Genomic DNA, 17,657 nt, shown 5'->3' on the forward strand with positions numbered 1-17,657 from the left:
GCCTAAAATTCAATCTTTAATAACATTTGTCCTGTGACGATTGATGAGACACAGATGCATACTTTCAACAACATGTATAAATAATAACAGACAGCTTTATGGACAACATTCACTAGGTTAATTAACTGCAACATTTCCATGAGGTTACTCTCATGGTTATCAAGCATTGAAATGTTGCAGTTAATAAACTTTGTGAATGCTGTCCATAAAGCAGTCTGTTGTTAAAAAATATTGATTTCATTAAATGCACTCTAAAGATAGTAAACATGTATAAATATTTGAGATTATCTGTCAAACAGTCAATTACATAATCCAAGTAATAATTCTATGGAATACAATTACTGCTTATTACTGAGCGGTAATTGTATTCCATAGAATTGTGACCTGTATATTATTCCAGTTCAATTACTAAATGTCATTAAAACAATTTACATAATCCGAGATGCTCAAATGCAAAAATAACATCATTTTGGTGATTTTAACCATTTAAATACTTGAAGTCCTCATAATCCCACTTGCTTGAGGGAAAGTACATGGCATGGGGCTTTAAACCCAATTTCATTTCATTTCCATTTGAGCATTCTAGAGTCAGTCAAACAATGTGTTTATCTGTGACTTGATGTAATCCTGTTTGAGGCCAGTCCAAAATATACAGTCTTACATGTATATGTTCTCTCAGTAAAGCCTAATGCACTGTTTAAAGAATGACCAAGTGTGTATAGACACTGACCCCCACAAAATACCCTGATATTTATTAGAGTCTTTGTACAGCATTTAGAAATTGGGACAAAATCTAATACAGCACCATTTCCGAATAACAATTACCATAGTTTAATAGACTGTGACATTTCAACAAGACTTCATAAGTTGTTAAACTGTTTTAACGGCATTTAGTAATTGAATTAGAGTATACAGGTCACTATTCTATGGAATACAATAAGTTGTTATCTAGCCAATTTGATTAAAATACAAATCTATATTTCGTTTAGATTTTTTATACTTTCGATGGCTTCTATACTACATGAGGATCTGACCGGTTGTAGTGGAAGGTCGTTTCAGGGGTCGTACGAGTGGCTTTTGACCCTATGACATCAGACATTGATTAATCAGCGTTGACGTTTCTAGAGGTTTACCCACAGACCGTTTCATTGGCTAATCCCTTACATCAACCAAAATGCGGTTTATATAACAACCCTTCTAGATTCTAGTGTAGTAAAGACAAGTAAAACAAAATTTTGAACTATAAAAAACGAAACAAAATAGGGTCTGTGTTTTAATTGGATTATTATTTATCATATAAACTAAAATAAACAAAACAAAATTTTAGCCTTGGGACAACCCTAGTGTAGCCGCCAACCCTGGACAGACAAACAAATGACAGCCGCAAATATTAATACAGATAGATACATGTATGTAGGTAATCCCTATGTAAATATCCACTCAGCATGATACAGATAATGTTAATAACCCAGTAATAGTTATTCCACATACACTGTACTAGAGTCAGTTTGGTAAACTTAAACATACATTATGCAAGAGCGAAATCTGCCTATTGCAGGTCTGTCTTTAGGCCTGAAATGATTTCTAAATTATTAATTAGACATTAATTAACTTATCCAGTCCATAATCAACTCTCGATGCTATTAGATTTCTCCGATATTAAATAGATTAGAACAGTTCAGCCATATTTTGATTTAAGCTAAAAATGGAGGAGTGAGACTTAGCTTTGAACAACCAGTACAGTGGTTGAAATTATTGCACACGTCTTGCCAAACCTTCAAAGGCTAATATCTTCGCTCGTAATAGAGTAATTTGAATGAAATTTTCAAATTATTCATTTTACATTAACTATGTTCGAACTATTATAGCAAGAATGGCTAGCTCTTTATCTAAATCTTACATAATGTATCTTTAATGTATTGATGTTTAATATCGTACAGTACTTTAAAACAAAAGGAGCTTGTAATAATACATCAGATCAATCCAATTTAATCATCTATTTTAATTAAAAAAAACTTAATTGAACTTATTTCAAATTATAGCATAAATTTTAAAGAATTAAGCAGGACTTGTGTCGACTTTGTAATTAGGAGCAATGCCTTCAACTAGTTTTAAGTGTGCTTATGCCGATCAAATAAGCAACTGAATCTGATAAAGGTCTCCGGTCATTCTGGGGCCTAATTCAAGAAAACATAAAACAAAAATATTTTAAGGTCCCAGTCATAATTAATGATATTAATATTCAATCTACTGGGTCAATTTCATCACTATCGTCAATATTACTTTCTGATTCGCTTTCTGTACTTTCTTCAGCTGATACGTCTTCTCTCCATGATGAATCAACAAGAGATGTAGCCTTCTTCTTCCAAAATATTGGAAATTTAGATGCTGGAGTGTCATTAGAGGGCGTCACACTATCAGTATTAGAAAGTTCCGTCGTGTTAATCAATGATTTCGATACATCACAAAACTGAGTGTTGTATGAATTCTTAAAATTATTTGCGGTATTAGTTAAAATATCCGATTCATACGAAGTTGATTCCGATTCATTGGTTAGTACTGATGGATTGAACTCATTTGAATTTGTTTGCAATTGACTTGTAGATGGTTGATCACCATTGTAAGATTGTAATTCACTTGTTTTTTTTATGTCATTAGAATGTAATTCACGTTTTGAAGATTTGTGATCGCTAAATTTTAATTCACTTTGTGTTTTGAAATTACTAGCATTTAGATCACTTGAGTAAAATGCATTTGATGCTGATCTGAAGCTACTACTTATACTTTCATACTGGCTAGTTTGTAATTCACTTCCCATAGATTTGTAATCTCTGGATTGTAATTCACTTGACACAGGTTTGGTTTCACCTAATCGTAAATCATTTGAAAGAAGTTTAATATCACTTGATGAATCACCTGTGCACTTCAGTAATTTACTTGGTGTCACTTTGTCTAACTTTTGTGTTTCTGTGGATATCTTTAAATCACACGAATCAGAAACTCCATTACTGTACACATTGGAATCTTGAAGCTGTTTTGCGAAAGGTTTTAGATTTAAAGATGAGCCAATAAATCCATAATCGTTGGGTTTTTTTACATGATGTAAAGATGATGTAACATTGGGGTATTCTAAATAAATTGGTAACGCTAGGTTACAGTCTTTAAATGCACTTGTTGATGATGGTTTACTATTTGAATTGATAGTTGTTGTTGTTTTTGAATATGTGACATTATTTACAACATTGTTTGTCCTTAAATTGTTGTCAAAGTGATTATAATTGTTCGTTATTCGTTTCATGTTTATTTCTAACATATCTGTATCTGTTTTCACTCCATTTTTTTTCAATACTGGACACTTTGCTAAAAGAATGTCATCTTTTTTGTCCGATATATGAACTTCTGGCGAACTTTGTGCATTAATAGAATTGCAATTTAACATACTTGTCGAAGAACGAATTTCGGGATCTTCGTCCGAAATTTGCTGATCTGAAAGAATATTAACATCGATATCTGACTGTGAATTATCAAGTCTATAAATGTCGGTCTCAGCATCGGAGTCATCATAATCGTTACTTTTTTTGCTTAAGTCCAATTCAATAACATTATCTGTTTCAGACTTGGAGCTGTTGATGGTATCATGAGATGAATGTACCATTTGCTCTGAGTCAGAACTTTGTATTTCAGTTGGGGATAAATCTATGACATTTATTACAGCATCATCAGGTGGACTACCTCGTTTCTCTGCAGTGGAAGATTGTGGGAGATTCCCGGTACCTTCTTTATCAAAACTTACAACATCCAAAACAGGAGACACGATTTCTGTATCTGTTTCTTCATTGCCACTACTTGACAGGGTCAGATCCATATTATTAGGTTTTGTACTATCTGCCTGCTGAACTTGTGTTAGGTCCAGTGGGACAGAGTCACGATCTAAAATTGTATTTGCTAAATTTAAAGGATTTGATTGGGTTGTTGAGGATGGTCGAAGACCAAGATTTAACGGTTTATTATTTGAAAGAGCACTGGTGTAGTGTGGTGGTTGTCTGTACCACGCGTGTGGGTTATAACCAGAAAAGGCACACTGAAAACTCTCCAAAACATTGGAATACAAAACAGATCCTGCACCATGACTAAATAATGGATCACCATGCATCATCACATCAGGCAGAGGTAATGAAAGAGATGTGTTTGTTTCTGAAATCCTTCTTGTATGCGACCTTTTATGACCTGAGGGATGTTTTTTGAAAGACATTGCACCATTTTGTTCTTCCAAAGACTGTAGAGAAAGATTTGTAGCTTCAATGGAACCTGCAGCATCTATTGTGGATACCACATCTAAAATGTCATCATCCAATTCCTCTGGATTGACTGAAGTTAAATCTAGGACTTCATCTGTGGTACTAACTAAACTGCCTTCTATTCCAGTTGTCTTTTTAGCAATACTGGTTGCAATCTCAACTGGTGTCAATGTATCACAGATACCAGACAGAGCATCAGTAAATGATCTGGTAGACAAACTTGCTTCGGATGACGTAGTGGCGCAAGTGGAAGAATTTTGTGAGGATGTTTCTGGTGTTGTTTTTTCACTTCGAATGATGTCAGTAGGTTCTGCCACAACAACAGTACTAGCAACAGTCTTGTTATGGTGCTTGTGGGAACTTTTATGTTTATGCTTGTGCTTTTTGTGTTTCTTTTTGGACTTGTCCTTGTGATGTACACTGATGATTTCTACACTTGGACTTCTGGACTCCTTCCTGCTCTTTTTCTTGTGCTTTTTATTGTTTTCTGGTGATCTGGATCTAGAAGCAGATGAAGATATATTGTGATGAGCTTCACCATCATCTGCTAAGTTAGCAGATTTATGATCATGATGCTTACGTTTTGAGCTTAATGATGAGTGAGGAGAATTAACCAATTCTGATGAATAAGATACTGTTTCTTTTTTACGCCCACTATCTGATATCTCCGGGGATGTTGATCTTCTGTGAAACAGAATGTTAATTCTTTTAGAGTAATGGGAATCCCTATAAGACTTCGATTTATGCTTTGATTTTTTCCTGTGAACATCTGAATTTCCAAGGGAAGTAGAGGGTTCCTCGGAAGGTCTTTCAGACGCATCAGCTGGTGTTTCAACTGGTTTTTCAGTCTGTTGATCTGCAGGAGTATCAGTTGCTGCTACTGATGTTGCCTCAGAAGACTTATCTTTTGTCCTATGTGACTTTTTGGACTTTTGTTTTTTAGATTTGCTTTCTTTTTTCTTTGATGTTTTATTTGCTATTAGTACTTCACTTTCTGAGTCAGTTGAAAGACTTATGGGAGAACGTTCCTCCCAAGGTTTATCATATGCTACAAACACGATGGCACTTCCTGCACTACTAGCAGAGTCACTACTTGAATCAATTTCAGTTTCGGTTAAACCAACAGATCGACCTAAAGCAGGAATAAAATTTCTAACCGGTTGCGGTGGAGGAATTTGTTCAAACTGCCAGGAGGGTCCAGGAGTTGGAGAATGCCAGGAGGATGTTGACAGATAACTTGGACCTCCCCAAAAACTGAAATTAGAACTTCTGACCTGAACTTCAGCACTAATATCGGGTAGGTTTAAAAATTCTCTTGAAGGTACAGATGGGGCTGCCTCTGTTGAAACAATCTGAACATCACTATCCTCATCACTAATAGAATTAACAGTATCAGTATCAGAGGACACAGACTCAGTTTGTTGTTGATATATCGCCTTCTTATCGTGAATAGTCATACAATATGGAGACATGGCAAACATTTGAAATTCATGCACAAAATGTCTGGTGTGTCTTCCAATAAATGGGGAGATGTGTTGGTAAAAGTCTTCGCTGTTAATTTCAAATCTTTTAATGAGACCCATTATTAGCTCTAAAACAAACTGAACGTGTGATTCCTGGTTAAACAGAAGAGCATTAAGTTCCCGATTCAGCCAAGGTACTAGACGATGTGTCAAGGCAGGATTAGCTGTGAAGAAGGCAGGACTTATGTCCCTTACTCGACCATTTGTTCCCCTAACCCCAGATAAGCGCATACCATTGGTATAAATTCGTCTACGAAAGTCCGAAGTTGAAGCTTGGCGTCTTCTATTCCAATCCTGTCTGGCATTAAAGTCTGTCGCACGAAGGACATGGGGAGAAGCTCCAATAGCTTGGAGTTGTAACACAGTTTCTGGATCTGTTACTGGGTTCCCAATAACCCTGCTCCTGAGATTAAGTACCCGATCTTCAGTCAAAGTCGTTCTGTATCTGAAACTTCGACTATATGGATGTTCTGGAGAATGATTACTCCTATACATGGACAAATGATATTGGTCATAGTCTTCATAGGATCTCACATTATGAATAATACTCTTAAACGATTGTTTACAAAGTGGACATTCATTTTTAACTTTGGACCATTCTAATAAACACACAAAACAGAACATGTGAAAACAGCTATCTGTGAAAGATTTGTTCTCTAGTTTACCAAGGCAGATGGCACAATTGGGATCTGGTGAATTGGTGGATCTAGTTGGTGTATCTGCTTTGGGTGGTTCATTTCCTGTTTCTGGAGGTGGAAGGGGAGATAACTCCTTTGTTGGGGTTTCGTTCTTTTTCTTAGATTTGTGAGAAGACTTCTTTTTCTTGGAACGTGTAATGGTACTAGAGTCAGCCATGATGATCAATATCTGAAATAAGACACAAAAAAAACCAACAATTATTAAAGTTTTTTAAAGCAAAGGGCAAGTAACAAAAAACACACCAAGCAAGAGGGTCTTTAGCTGTGGGAAGAAACCGGAGAACCTGGCGAAAACCCATGAGGTACCATTCAAACGACTAGACAGCTGCTCTTGTCAGGCCCTCCGTCCTGCACCACTAAAATGGGGAAACCACGCCAGAAAATCCTGATGAACTTTCTCGGCATCAACCATTAAACTAGTATTATACATGTACCACCAATCAGTTAATGAAACATTATATTTACATTAAACCACCAATCACTATTGTGTTAACGAAACATTATATTAGCATTAGACCACCAATCAGTATTGTGTTAACGAGACAATATATTAGCATTAAACCACCAATCACTATTGTGTTAACCAGACATTATATTAGCATTAGACTACCAATCAGTATTGTGTTAACAAGACATCAGATTAGCATTAGACCACCAATCGTTATTTAAAGGGACTATCCCGATTTGAACAGAGTCTCAAAAATAAAAGTCTGATTACGTATGAAATTTAAGCGCCAAAATATGGAGGAATGGTGATTTATCTTGTCTCAAAATTTCAGCGCAAAATATTGAGTTGTTTGGATGTGAACTTCAAAAATGCTTATCCGGACACGTAACCCTTTTAAGATTTTGGGTGAATTTTTTCTTTGGGTGACCTGATAATCGATTCCCATTCCTTTAGAGGTCTATACAGTGAATGACCCACATGCTGTATTTGCTAACGAAAGGTACATTTCACCTAAACGTTATTTTTCTAAAAAAAAGTCTGATTTTATTCAGACACCATACAATACAGCTTGGGACACCGGTCTCGATTTCCAGATGAAGACTGACGGGTTTACGTTGTTTGAAAATGTATCACAAATATTGAGTCAGCTGCTCGGCCCTTAGGTAGAGGATTTTAAGGGATTTTAACACAAAATTAAGAAGTTTTATTCTCTAAAATATTATTAGGATTGGCCCTTTAAGCAGGTGTTTTCAGACCACAATCAAAAATCATGTGTCAACAAAATATTCAACTTCATACGTAATAAAAAAAAGGTGCACCAGGTTATTTTTCAAATTTAATTCCTGTACGGTATTCAAATTTATGTCAGTAATATTCCTATAAAATTATGCGTTGTCGTAACAGGATAGAATGAAAGCATGCCGACCCGTACCTGTTGCAAATGCCTCCAAAATTATTGTATTTTTCGGGGTATAAGTCGATACATTTTTCAGCAGAAGTCCGGCATTCGTCTTATACTCTGTTTCGACCTACATGTACATACGGAAGTTTAAAAAAAATGACATCCCGAAATTTATTTGGCAGTAACCGTAGACACATATAAAATTAATTTGTATATATTTATTGCAATGTAAGCGTTATTATAGATAAAAATAGAGTATACATGACATGTATATAAATACTAAAATATATTACCATATATACATGCATAAGTGAATGAAAATTGTTTTAGTAGACCAGGTGCATATTCATAAATTGTCTATGTGGCTGGATTTAAAACATGTCAGTATAGCTTTAAATATCGGAAGTTGCTGCCAGGATTTCGATAATGAAAATGGAATGTAATCATTACAGTAATGGCCATGTAATGCATAATGGAAGATTTCAAAAGTAATGAGAAACGGAAATGTAATTAAACATACATTATGCAAGAGCTAAATCTGCCTATTGCAGGTCTTTCTTTAGGTCTAAATGGCATCGGATTTCTCCGATGTTAAATAGATTAGAACAGTTCAGTCACATTTTGATTTAAGCTAAAAATGGAGGAGCGAGACTTAGCTTCAAACAACCAGTACGGTGGTTGAAATTAATGCACACATTTTGTCAAACCTTCAAAGGTTAATATCTTCGCTCGCAATAGAGTAATTGGAATGAAATTTTCAAATTATTAATTTTACATTATCTATTTTCGAACTATTATAGTAAGAATGGCTAGCAATTTATCTAAATCTTACATAATGTATCTTTAATTAGATTCCAAAAATCATTTCAATTACTCTTCAATTAACTTTTCATGGCACATACAAATACATGTATTATTTCCAATATGATAAACCTTAAAGAAGTAAATTAACTATCACACAAAACCATTTCATTGGAATTTTAATAAAAAAAAGATTTAAATCAGGATTAACTGATCATAATAAGAAAGCATTAAACATTTTCTTTAATTACTTTTTATTTACAAGTAGGCCAACAACCCTTTTTCAGACATGTAACCTAAAATGTGGATTTCTGAAAAGAAGTATATTGTAATCTAAGATTAGTGCTAATTTGTAGATAATTATACAGTCAATCAGTTAAGATTAAATGACAATATAATTTTATTATTACACTTAATCTTAATCTCAAGGTGACAAACCAAAAACAATGGCCTTCAAGTATCTCATCCTTTTATGGTTACTTAATACACAACAAATTTATATTTTATGTTTTAAGTGTCATACTAAGTAACTTCCCAGTTATACAACGTTACAGTTGGATTAAGAATTTTATAATATTACTTAAAGAAAATGTAGGATTCATTCCTTACGTCACACAGTTAAAACAACAGTTTTTATCACTGCTCCTCAATTAAAAACTTGCTTTTGCCGTGATGTTATAATTTATAGAACACTTATTAAACATAACAAGTGGTTGCCATGCAAGATACACCCACATTTTGCAAGAGATGGACAGAGAACGAGCTAAAAAATAATAATCCAGGAAGATACGTTCCGATATGCGTGAATATCTAAAGGAACCAAGATCTTTGGGTTATAAACATGTATTTCAAGTTTCATCAAAATCGGAATAAAATTGTGACCTCTAGAGGGTACACAGCCTTATACCATATTGTAGCGTACGAGGGACGGCCATTTTGTCTGGCAGTTTTGGTCTGATTTGAAATCAACCATCACTACGGTGTTATAGTGATATATTCAAACGTTTTTTTAAATCGGATAATATTTGTGACCTCTAGAGGAACCACAAGCTAAAAACGCGATTTTTCGTACAATCAGGGGCCATAATTCAGGAAGTTATGATCTGATATGCGCAAATATCGAAAGGAACCAAGATCGTTGGGTTATTAACATGCATTTCAAGTTTCAATAAAATCAGCTGAAAATTGTGACCTCTCGAGTGTCCACAAGCTAAAAACGTGATTTTTCGTACAATCAGGGACCACAATCCATGAAGTTTCGATCCGATACATGCCAATATCGAAAGAAACCAAGATCTTTTGGACATAAACCTAAATTTCAAGTTTCATCAAAATCGGATAAGAATTGTGACCTGTAGAGTGTCCACAAACAATTGTGGACGGACAGACGGACGGACGGACAGGGGCGACGACAAAATCTACATATATGATGTAGGCTACATGTACATGTATGTGTATATTAGTAGCACAAGGTTAAAATTCTATCACAACACCTATTTAGATTACTTCCTGTTTATTAGGTAAAAGTGTGAAAACTGTAAGATTAGAGAGATTTCGCAACTTAACAGTTACACTTACATTTAGTAAGTGGAAATTGTACATTATGACATTTCGCTAAATACCCACTTACAGTTACACTTAGTAGTTGGCGCACCAACTTGGTCCACGATCTTGATAGGCCTTCATCACGGATAGATTGTTAAAGATGAGATTAGTAAAGCACGCACGTTTTGTCACGGCCTCTTGCAAGAAAATAAATGAAGTACAGGGCATGTTTACATGAAGCAGAAGTCTTCTCTGTGGATTTAGTTCATGACCACCACGACACAATTATGGACTGAATTATATAAATTAAGCAAGGTTTAGCTATGTGTTGTGAACTTACAGTTATAGAGGCTGTTATTTGTCGGCACCCACTTTTATAACGTGCGCTTCACGTCATACGTCACAAAAACTGATGATGTTTAACCGTCTAAGTGTAAATGTAAAGTTGCGAAACCTCTCTAATGTTAAAAAGTTCATTATGCAGTAGAACAATCTGGTAGCTCCCATAAATGACTTTGCAATTTGGGTCCATGTCAAAACCCCCTCTGGTCAAAACCCCCTAGGTCATAACCCCCTTGGTCATAAATTAAAAACGGACAATACCCCCTTTTTATTTATTTATTTTTTTATTAATTTATTTCCTTTATTTATTATTATTTAAAAATAAATATCTGAAAAATAAAATATTATTATTTAAAAAAAAAATATAATGACCAACTAAGACAATTGACCACACAATTAACATAATATAATCTGCTTTTTACTAGGAATAACATAGCCACAGTTATTGTAATCGTTCAAGTGAAAAGCAATTATCTGATCAATCTCAACTGAAGTCATGGTGCTACAATTTAAAATCTCCTATACCCAACCCTATTCCCAGCAGAACTCTGGAACGTTCATCTGACAACACTTGGTGGTGGGTCTCGCACTAACAATCTATGTGAGTCTTGGCGTTCAGTTCCCTGCTGGGAATATCAGACCCCACAATCTGGCGGGCTCTCGAACATCTCCATCTGGATCACAGCAATGTCAAGACTGCACTCCTGCAATACTAACGCGGACAACCACCAAAAAACAACAGGAGATCTACAAGAAAGACTTTACAACTTGTGTGCAAACCATAAAAGGTATTGGGCACACCATCCGATGGAAATAATTTCACCCATATAATTGCAAATAAAATATAAAAATAATCGATTTTGTTGTGTACTTCACTTCACAAACCCAAAAAACATAATTTTGAAATTATTTTTATATTATGTAATATAAAAATGGGGGTTTTTGACCAGAGGGGGTTCTGACTTAGGGGGGTTTTGACCTAGGGGGGAATCTGACCTAGGTCAAAACCCCCTAGGGGGTTCTGACTGGAGGGGGTTTTGACCGTATCCCTTGCAATTTACAGGTAGGTCTACTGGTATGTTACCGGTCCATTTTTCACCCTTGTTAATAGTTAAAACAATTAAAAAAGTATGAAATACATGTAGCTAGGCTACCATTAACGACTAATTAACCATCCAAAAATAGTATAGCCATGAATGAGAGATTTAGAGATGGAATCAAGACCCATGTGTAGGCCTACATGCTAGGGCGCAGTGGTTGGGAAATGCGAATCGAATCGAAGTGAAAGTCAAAATCTGAACGATGGGAACTAACAGCTTTTGCGGTCCTCTTGTACTATTAGGCCAGCTGTATGTGTACATAATTTGTCACTTTCTTCGTAGCCTGCTGTTCTTTACAGAGTACTGCATAACACTCGAGATAATTTTGTTTTACATTACAGTGTCAGTAGGGTGCCCTGTCACTAGGGTTGATGTCGAATCAAATCATTATAACAACAATAATTTTTCACCTTATTTCTTTCAAAAACGAAATAATTGTGATTAATTTCAATGTTACTCCCCAGCTAAATTATTCTTGGGTATTACCTTTATAAAATCATCTTACATAAAAACAGCAATTCGATAGGAAAGACCTAGAATTTTCAAGAACAATATCACTTCTTTCCAACTAATTCAGCTGGCAGCCATATTGGTAATAATGTTGTTAAATGCAACATACATGGGGAGTGGTTAGCCAAAAATAACTGGCCAATGAAAGGGAGTATAACAATGTCTTCATAGCATACGGGATTCGTCGGTGGAAAAGTTCAACTTGATAAGGCGCAATAAAGATGTAGGTTATTTGCACAAATGTGCCCATTTAATGCACGCATTTTCGAATATAAAATGAAAAATAAAGTATTCTAACAATATTGACATACATAGGAAGGGACGCTAATCAAAGGGCGATTCGAAGTTTTGTAGGTTAGATTATAATTACGGCCTAAATATTAAGAGTCCGGAATATTGTAGTGTCCACGAAATCGAAAGTAGAGAAAACAGGATCCCTGTCACAAAAGAATCATACAACTTTTTCTGGCATGTCATAGATTATTATTATAATGTACCGTATGTGTAATATGGTTGGTTAAAATATTTATACAAGATAATTAAAAGAGTAAGATCTCTTTCTTTTCTGCAGGAAAATGAATGATGGGATTTGGAAATGATAAACTGAAAGTAGAAGCCTATAATTGTCTTGGTTGGATGTGCTTGATCATCAACATGCATGTACATTTGCTATAGTTATGAGCTGATGAGAGCCAATATTTCCTAATATCTACGTTGGTAAATAATGACTGATGATATTGTCAGTTTCTCAAGCACTACGGATATAAAAGAAAAAGGTAATGGTTCTGGTTCAGTGACATAGATGTAGGCCTATGATATAGCCTATACCATATAATTTATGTAACTGTCTACATCTAAATTATAAAAAGTAAACATTAAAATGCGCATTGAGCAACATAAGATAAATATTTATTGCATCAAAACATCCATAAAGAACAGCATGCATTGCACATAGGTAGACTTCCTAGTACATAGATAAAATCACGTTTCTGGATGACAAGGGATATGATCAACCACGTAAGTCTGCCTAACTGCAAGGGGCTTCTCTTGGTTTCTTCCTCCTACGGCTGAAGACCTTTGTGCAATAGCAAGTTAGTGAAGTGAAAATATACTCATTATCAATGAACAAAAAACATTACATCAAATTTTATCACATCAGTTTTAAATCACATCAAATTTAATCACATCATGTGAAAACTCTGAATATTATTTTACTACAGTATGGAGTAAAGGTGACGAATGTTGTGTTAAGTGGCCTGGCGATGGGCAGACGTACAATGGTAGAATAAAAAAACTCAGAAGATGTCTGGAGTCTAACAAGATATACGCTTTGGTAACATTTGATGATTTTGGAAAGGAGGATGACGAGGAATTTGATATTAAAGAAATACAAAAACAAGAAAGAGAACCTTCACCCGCTAGAAAAAGTAGGTAAATAAATAGTACATGTGAAACAAGTAGTGGAAAATGACGACAACTCTCGTAAAGTCAGTCTTATGTAGCTGGAGACTAGTAGTAGGAGGACATCTAAACAGGGATCTCAGCGATACATAAGGGGTTCAGGTTATAGGGATTGCTTCTCAACATAAATAGTACATTTATTAACATATAGGTCAGTATTTCCCAATCTTTGGGGTTTTGTGGATTCAAAGGGGCCCCTCACCCTCAGTGTTGGGGGGGGGGGGGAAGAGGGGTATATTAGAAAAAGAAAATGAAAGTACAAGAACAGATTAATTTTACATAAATGATGCACATATAAGGCTTGTTGTTGCTATAGAAGAAACTAACATCAAATAAATTGTACTTACGTTATACACATATAAGGCTTGTGGTTACTATAGATAGAAACTAACACCAAATAAATTGTACCAACGTTAGGGTTTTTTAAATATACCTTATGCAAGAGCTAAATCTGTCTATTCCAGGTCTTTCTGTAGGCCTGAAATGTTATCTAAATTATTCATTAACTCATCCAAACCATAATCAACTCTCGATGTCATCGCTAGCCTGCGATATTTACTAAATTGGAATCTGATCTGCTGCTCAACGCCCATGTGTGCTTTGTTGTAACCAGAGCACTGGTATATTCGGGACTTAACCTCGCTTTCCCATTTTTAAATTAAATTTTTAAATGGTGAACCGTTCTAATCTAGTTAAAATCTTGAGTAGTTGATTATGGTCTTGTTTTGTTATTAAATGTCTAATTAATAGTTTATAAAACATTTCAGGTCTAAAGAAAGACCTGAAATAGGCAGATTTAGCTCTTGCATAATGTATGTTTAATGACTTGTGACTCTGTAATTTGTGCTTTTGACAGCCAATTATTGTTATGTTATTGTAAGTATGTGTATAAAATTTGAAATTATAAATTTGTGAAAATGTTTTAATAATTGACCAAGTAATTAAATTCTGTATATTGTTTTATATGTTGTTTTTGTTTTTTCAGAAAAAACTTGTGAGATAAAGAAAGGGTTGTTTCAACCTCTAACTGGTATAGAAAATAATAAACGTCTAGAGTAAGTCTATCCATTCTTACATAATAGAATATTATTAAATGGAATGGGGGGGGGGGTGATCAAATTGTCTAACACTACTGCTTTAGATCACACGTTCTGTCTTTTAGTCAAGTTGCATGGTTTCAATCCCACTCTTGTCACCTGTTATTCCTCAGGGGGTTTCTCAGGGTCCATTGGTTTCCTCCCACAGCTAAAGATCCCTACATGCAAGCGAATTATTGAAATAGAATGGAGAGAGAGAGAGAAAAATGGGTTTAACGTCCACTCGACACAAACTAGGTCATTTCGTTACTAACATGGTTTAACTTTATTTCAATAATTCACTTGCGCGTATGGGACTTTAGCAGTGGGAGGAAACCAGAGGACCCGGAGAAAACCCACGAGGTTGAACAGGCGACCCTATTCCTTGTCACGTGCAACCGGGATTCTAAACCACGCCAGTTGGAAATAGAATGGAACCATATGTTAGTCCCGAAATAAACTGGTTTGTGCTGAGTGCTTGTTAAACCCCATTTCTCTCTGAATGGAATTATACAGCATGTTATATTGAATATATCTCTACAATGCTTAGGCCACTGAGGTTTAACTTGAACCTCAACACTAACCAGTTGATTTTCCCTACATTATCCTGCAGAATCACTGTAGACTGTCAATATTCCATAATCTAAAAACCATCTTTTTTGATAGAGAGAAGTATGGAGGTCTTGATGATCTGGATGAAGAATTTACAGAAAGATCAACCAGCTATGAAGAGAAGACAACTCCCAGGCCTTTAATTAGAAGAAAACCATCTATAGTAACTGGTGGAAGTTCAAAATCGTCAACATCTAAACAAAAGTGGGTGTGTTTTAGAAAAAAAAGAGAAAAAATATGAACAGAACACAATTTTTATGGGAATCAATCACAAAGTTTCGACAAGTATCGTTTATCGTTATCAGAGAGAGAGAGAAATGGGGTTTAACGTCCACTCGACACAAACTAGGTCATTTTGGGACTAACATATGGTTTAATTTTATTTCAATAATTCGCTAGCCCGTAGGGGTCTTTAGCAGTGTAAGGAAACCGGAGGACCCGAAGAAAACCCACGAGATTGGACAGGCGACCCTACTCCTTGTCACATACATTCGGGGATTCAAAACCACGTCAGTTGACTCAATGACAGACTTTATGATGCAACACGCACATGCTAACCATTCGGCCATCCACCCTCCTCCCCCCTTATCGTTATCAAGCAAATTGATAAGAGGATACTTGTCAAAACGTCGTGCTTTTAGAATAAAACCAGTGATTATTTCCCATAAAACTTGTGTTCTGTTAATGTGTTTCTCAATCGCTAAATGCCACTTAAAGATTATTATAAAAAATATGACCATTTCAAGTTTTGTTTGATTGATAAAACTAGTAAAATGTATCTATCTTCTTTATAAGTTGCAATCTGATTAAGATACAAATCTATATTTCATTCCGGTTTTTTATATTTTCGATGGCCTCTACTACATGAAGATCTGACCAGTTGTAGTGGGAGGTCACGTGAGGGGTCACACGAGCGACTTTTGACTCTATGATGTCAGACATTTGATTAACCAATCAGTGTTGAAGTTTCTAGTGGGTTACCCACAGTTCCATGCACCTCACACCAAAAACTAGCCGTAACAGATCGTTTCATTGGCTAATCCCTCATATCATCAAGAATGCGGGTTATATAACAACTCTTCCAGATCCTAGTGTAGTAAAGACAAGTAAAACGAAATTTGAACTATCAAAAACAAAATGAAATAGAATCTGTGTTTTAATCAGATTGTATAAGTTTAGCAGACCTTGCAAAACACCATTTTTGTATTTATTGTCATATTTTTTTAACCAGAAAACCAAATGCCCCAGAACCAAAGCCATCAACAAGTGGTCGACAAGTAAACAGTGAGGTTAAAAATACGGCAAATAGAAACTCAACAGAACCAAAGCCATCAACAAGTGGTAGACATGTAAACAATCAAGCAACAAATACGAATAGTAAAAACTCAACAGTTGATATAGATAACGACAATGACATTTTAGGTATGTTTATTAAATGTTATAGTTATTTTTTGACATATTTTTTTTTATATCCTCTTGTTGTTGTTGTGAATTTTTGTCTTCCCTGTTTGTCTGTCCAGCTGTCATCCACAATTGTTTATGGATGCTCTAATGCAGACGTTTGGCTTTGTTTTTATATAAAATTAGAAATCTATGAGTGGTGTTTTTATAAAATTGGAAATCTATGAGTGGCGAGTATAAAATAGCCCATGCCGTGCACCCTCCAATCAAATCATTTAGAAGGCTGATATGCAAGTAGAAATGTTACGATACAAATAATTGGGCTTTCCATGACTGATCCTGACTGAGACATAAATCATATGTCACGTTGGATAATGTTTGAACCATTTTAAATCAAAATGGATTCACACTTAAGAACTTTTGCAACGAACGGCTATACAATTTCATAACATTTAGTCCCGAAGGGTCCCCACATTGGGGGGTTGGATGGCCGAATAGTTAGCAAGTGCGCGCTGTATCATAAGGCCTGTCATTGAGTCAACTGGCGTGGTTTCGATTCCCCGGTTGTATGTGACAAGGAGTAGGGTTGCCTGTCCAGCCTCGTGGGTTTTCTCCATTTCCTCCAGTTTCCTCCCACTGCTAAACCCCTATGTGCAAGCAAATTATTGAAATAAAATTAAACCATATGTTAGTCCCAAAATGACCTAGTCTGTGTTGAGTGGACGTTAAACCCCATTTCTCTCTCTCTCTCTCGGTCCCCATATTCTTTATATTTATATCTTTGTTTTTATAATTTCTGGTCCACTTGATGTAAAATGTTAGTTCATGTGGGCCCCTGAATCGAAGTGAGTTTGACACCCCTGCTCTAGAGGCTACAATTATCATACACAGTTCCCAAAATGAAAAGGGGGGTTGGATGGCCGAATGGTTAGCACGCGCTC

At 35.4% G+C, this 17,657-nt stretch overlaps 2 protein-coding genes across 2 annotated transcripts in view; one reads left to right on the forward strand and one right to left on the reverse strand.

The window, feature by feature from the left end:
- Positions 1-1,321: 1,321 nt before the first annotated feature.
- LOC126819423 (E3 ubiquitin-protein ligase Topors) lies at positions 1,322-12,241 on the reverse strand. Its single transcript, XM_050547442.1, has 2 exons — positions 12,143-12,241; positions 1,322-6,688 (listed from the first exon to the last, which is right to left on the reverse strand). Exon 2 carries the CDS (start codon positions 6,674-6,676, stop codon positions 2,243-2,245), a length of 4,434 nt encoding a protein of 1,477 aa, XP_050403399.1. The 5' UTR covers positions 6,677-6,688; positions 12,143-12,241; the 3' UTR covers positions 1,322-2,242.
- Positions 12,242-12,338: 97 nt separating this feature from the next.
- LOC126818067 (DNA excision repair protein ERCC-6-like 2) overlaps positions 12,339-17,657 on the forward strand; it is a 30,121-nt gene continuing 24,802 nt past the window's right edge. Inside the window, exons 1-6 of the mRNA XM_056100646.1 lie at positions 12,339-12,389; positions 12,738-12,942; positions 13,387-13,593; positions 14,613-14,682; positions 15,370-15,519; positions 16,547-16,737. Of these exons, the coding sequence (XP_055956621.1) occupies positions 12,891-12,942; positions 13,387-13,593; positions 14,613-14,682; positions 15,370-15,519; positions 16,547-16,737 (670 nt within the window). The 5' untranslated portion in view covers positions 12,339-12,389; positions 12,738-12,890. The remainder of the gene's footprint in view (positions 12,390-12,737; positions 12,943-13,386; positions 13,594-14,612; positions 14,683-15,369; positions 15,520-16,546; positions 16,738-17,657) is intronic.

Source organism: Patella vulgata, chromosome 4 (assembly GCF_932274485.2).
Source record: "Patella vulgata chromosome 4, xgPatVulg1.2, whole genome shotgun sequence".
Classification (NCBI taxonomy): Eukaryota; Metazoa; Mollusca; class Gastropoda; family Patellidae; genus Patella; species Patella vulgata.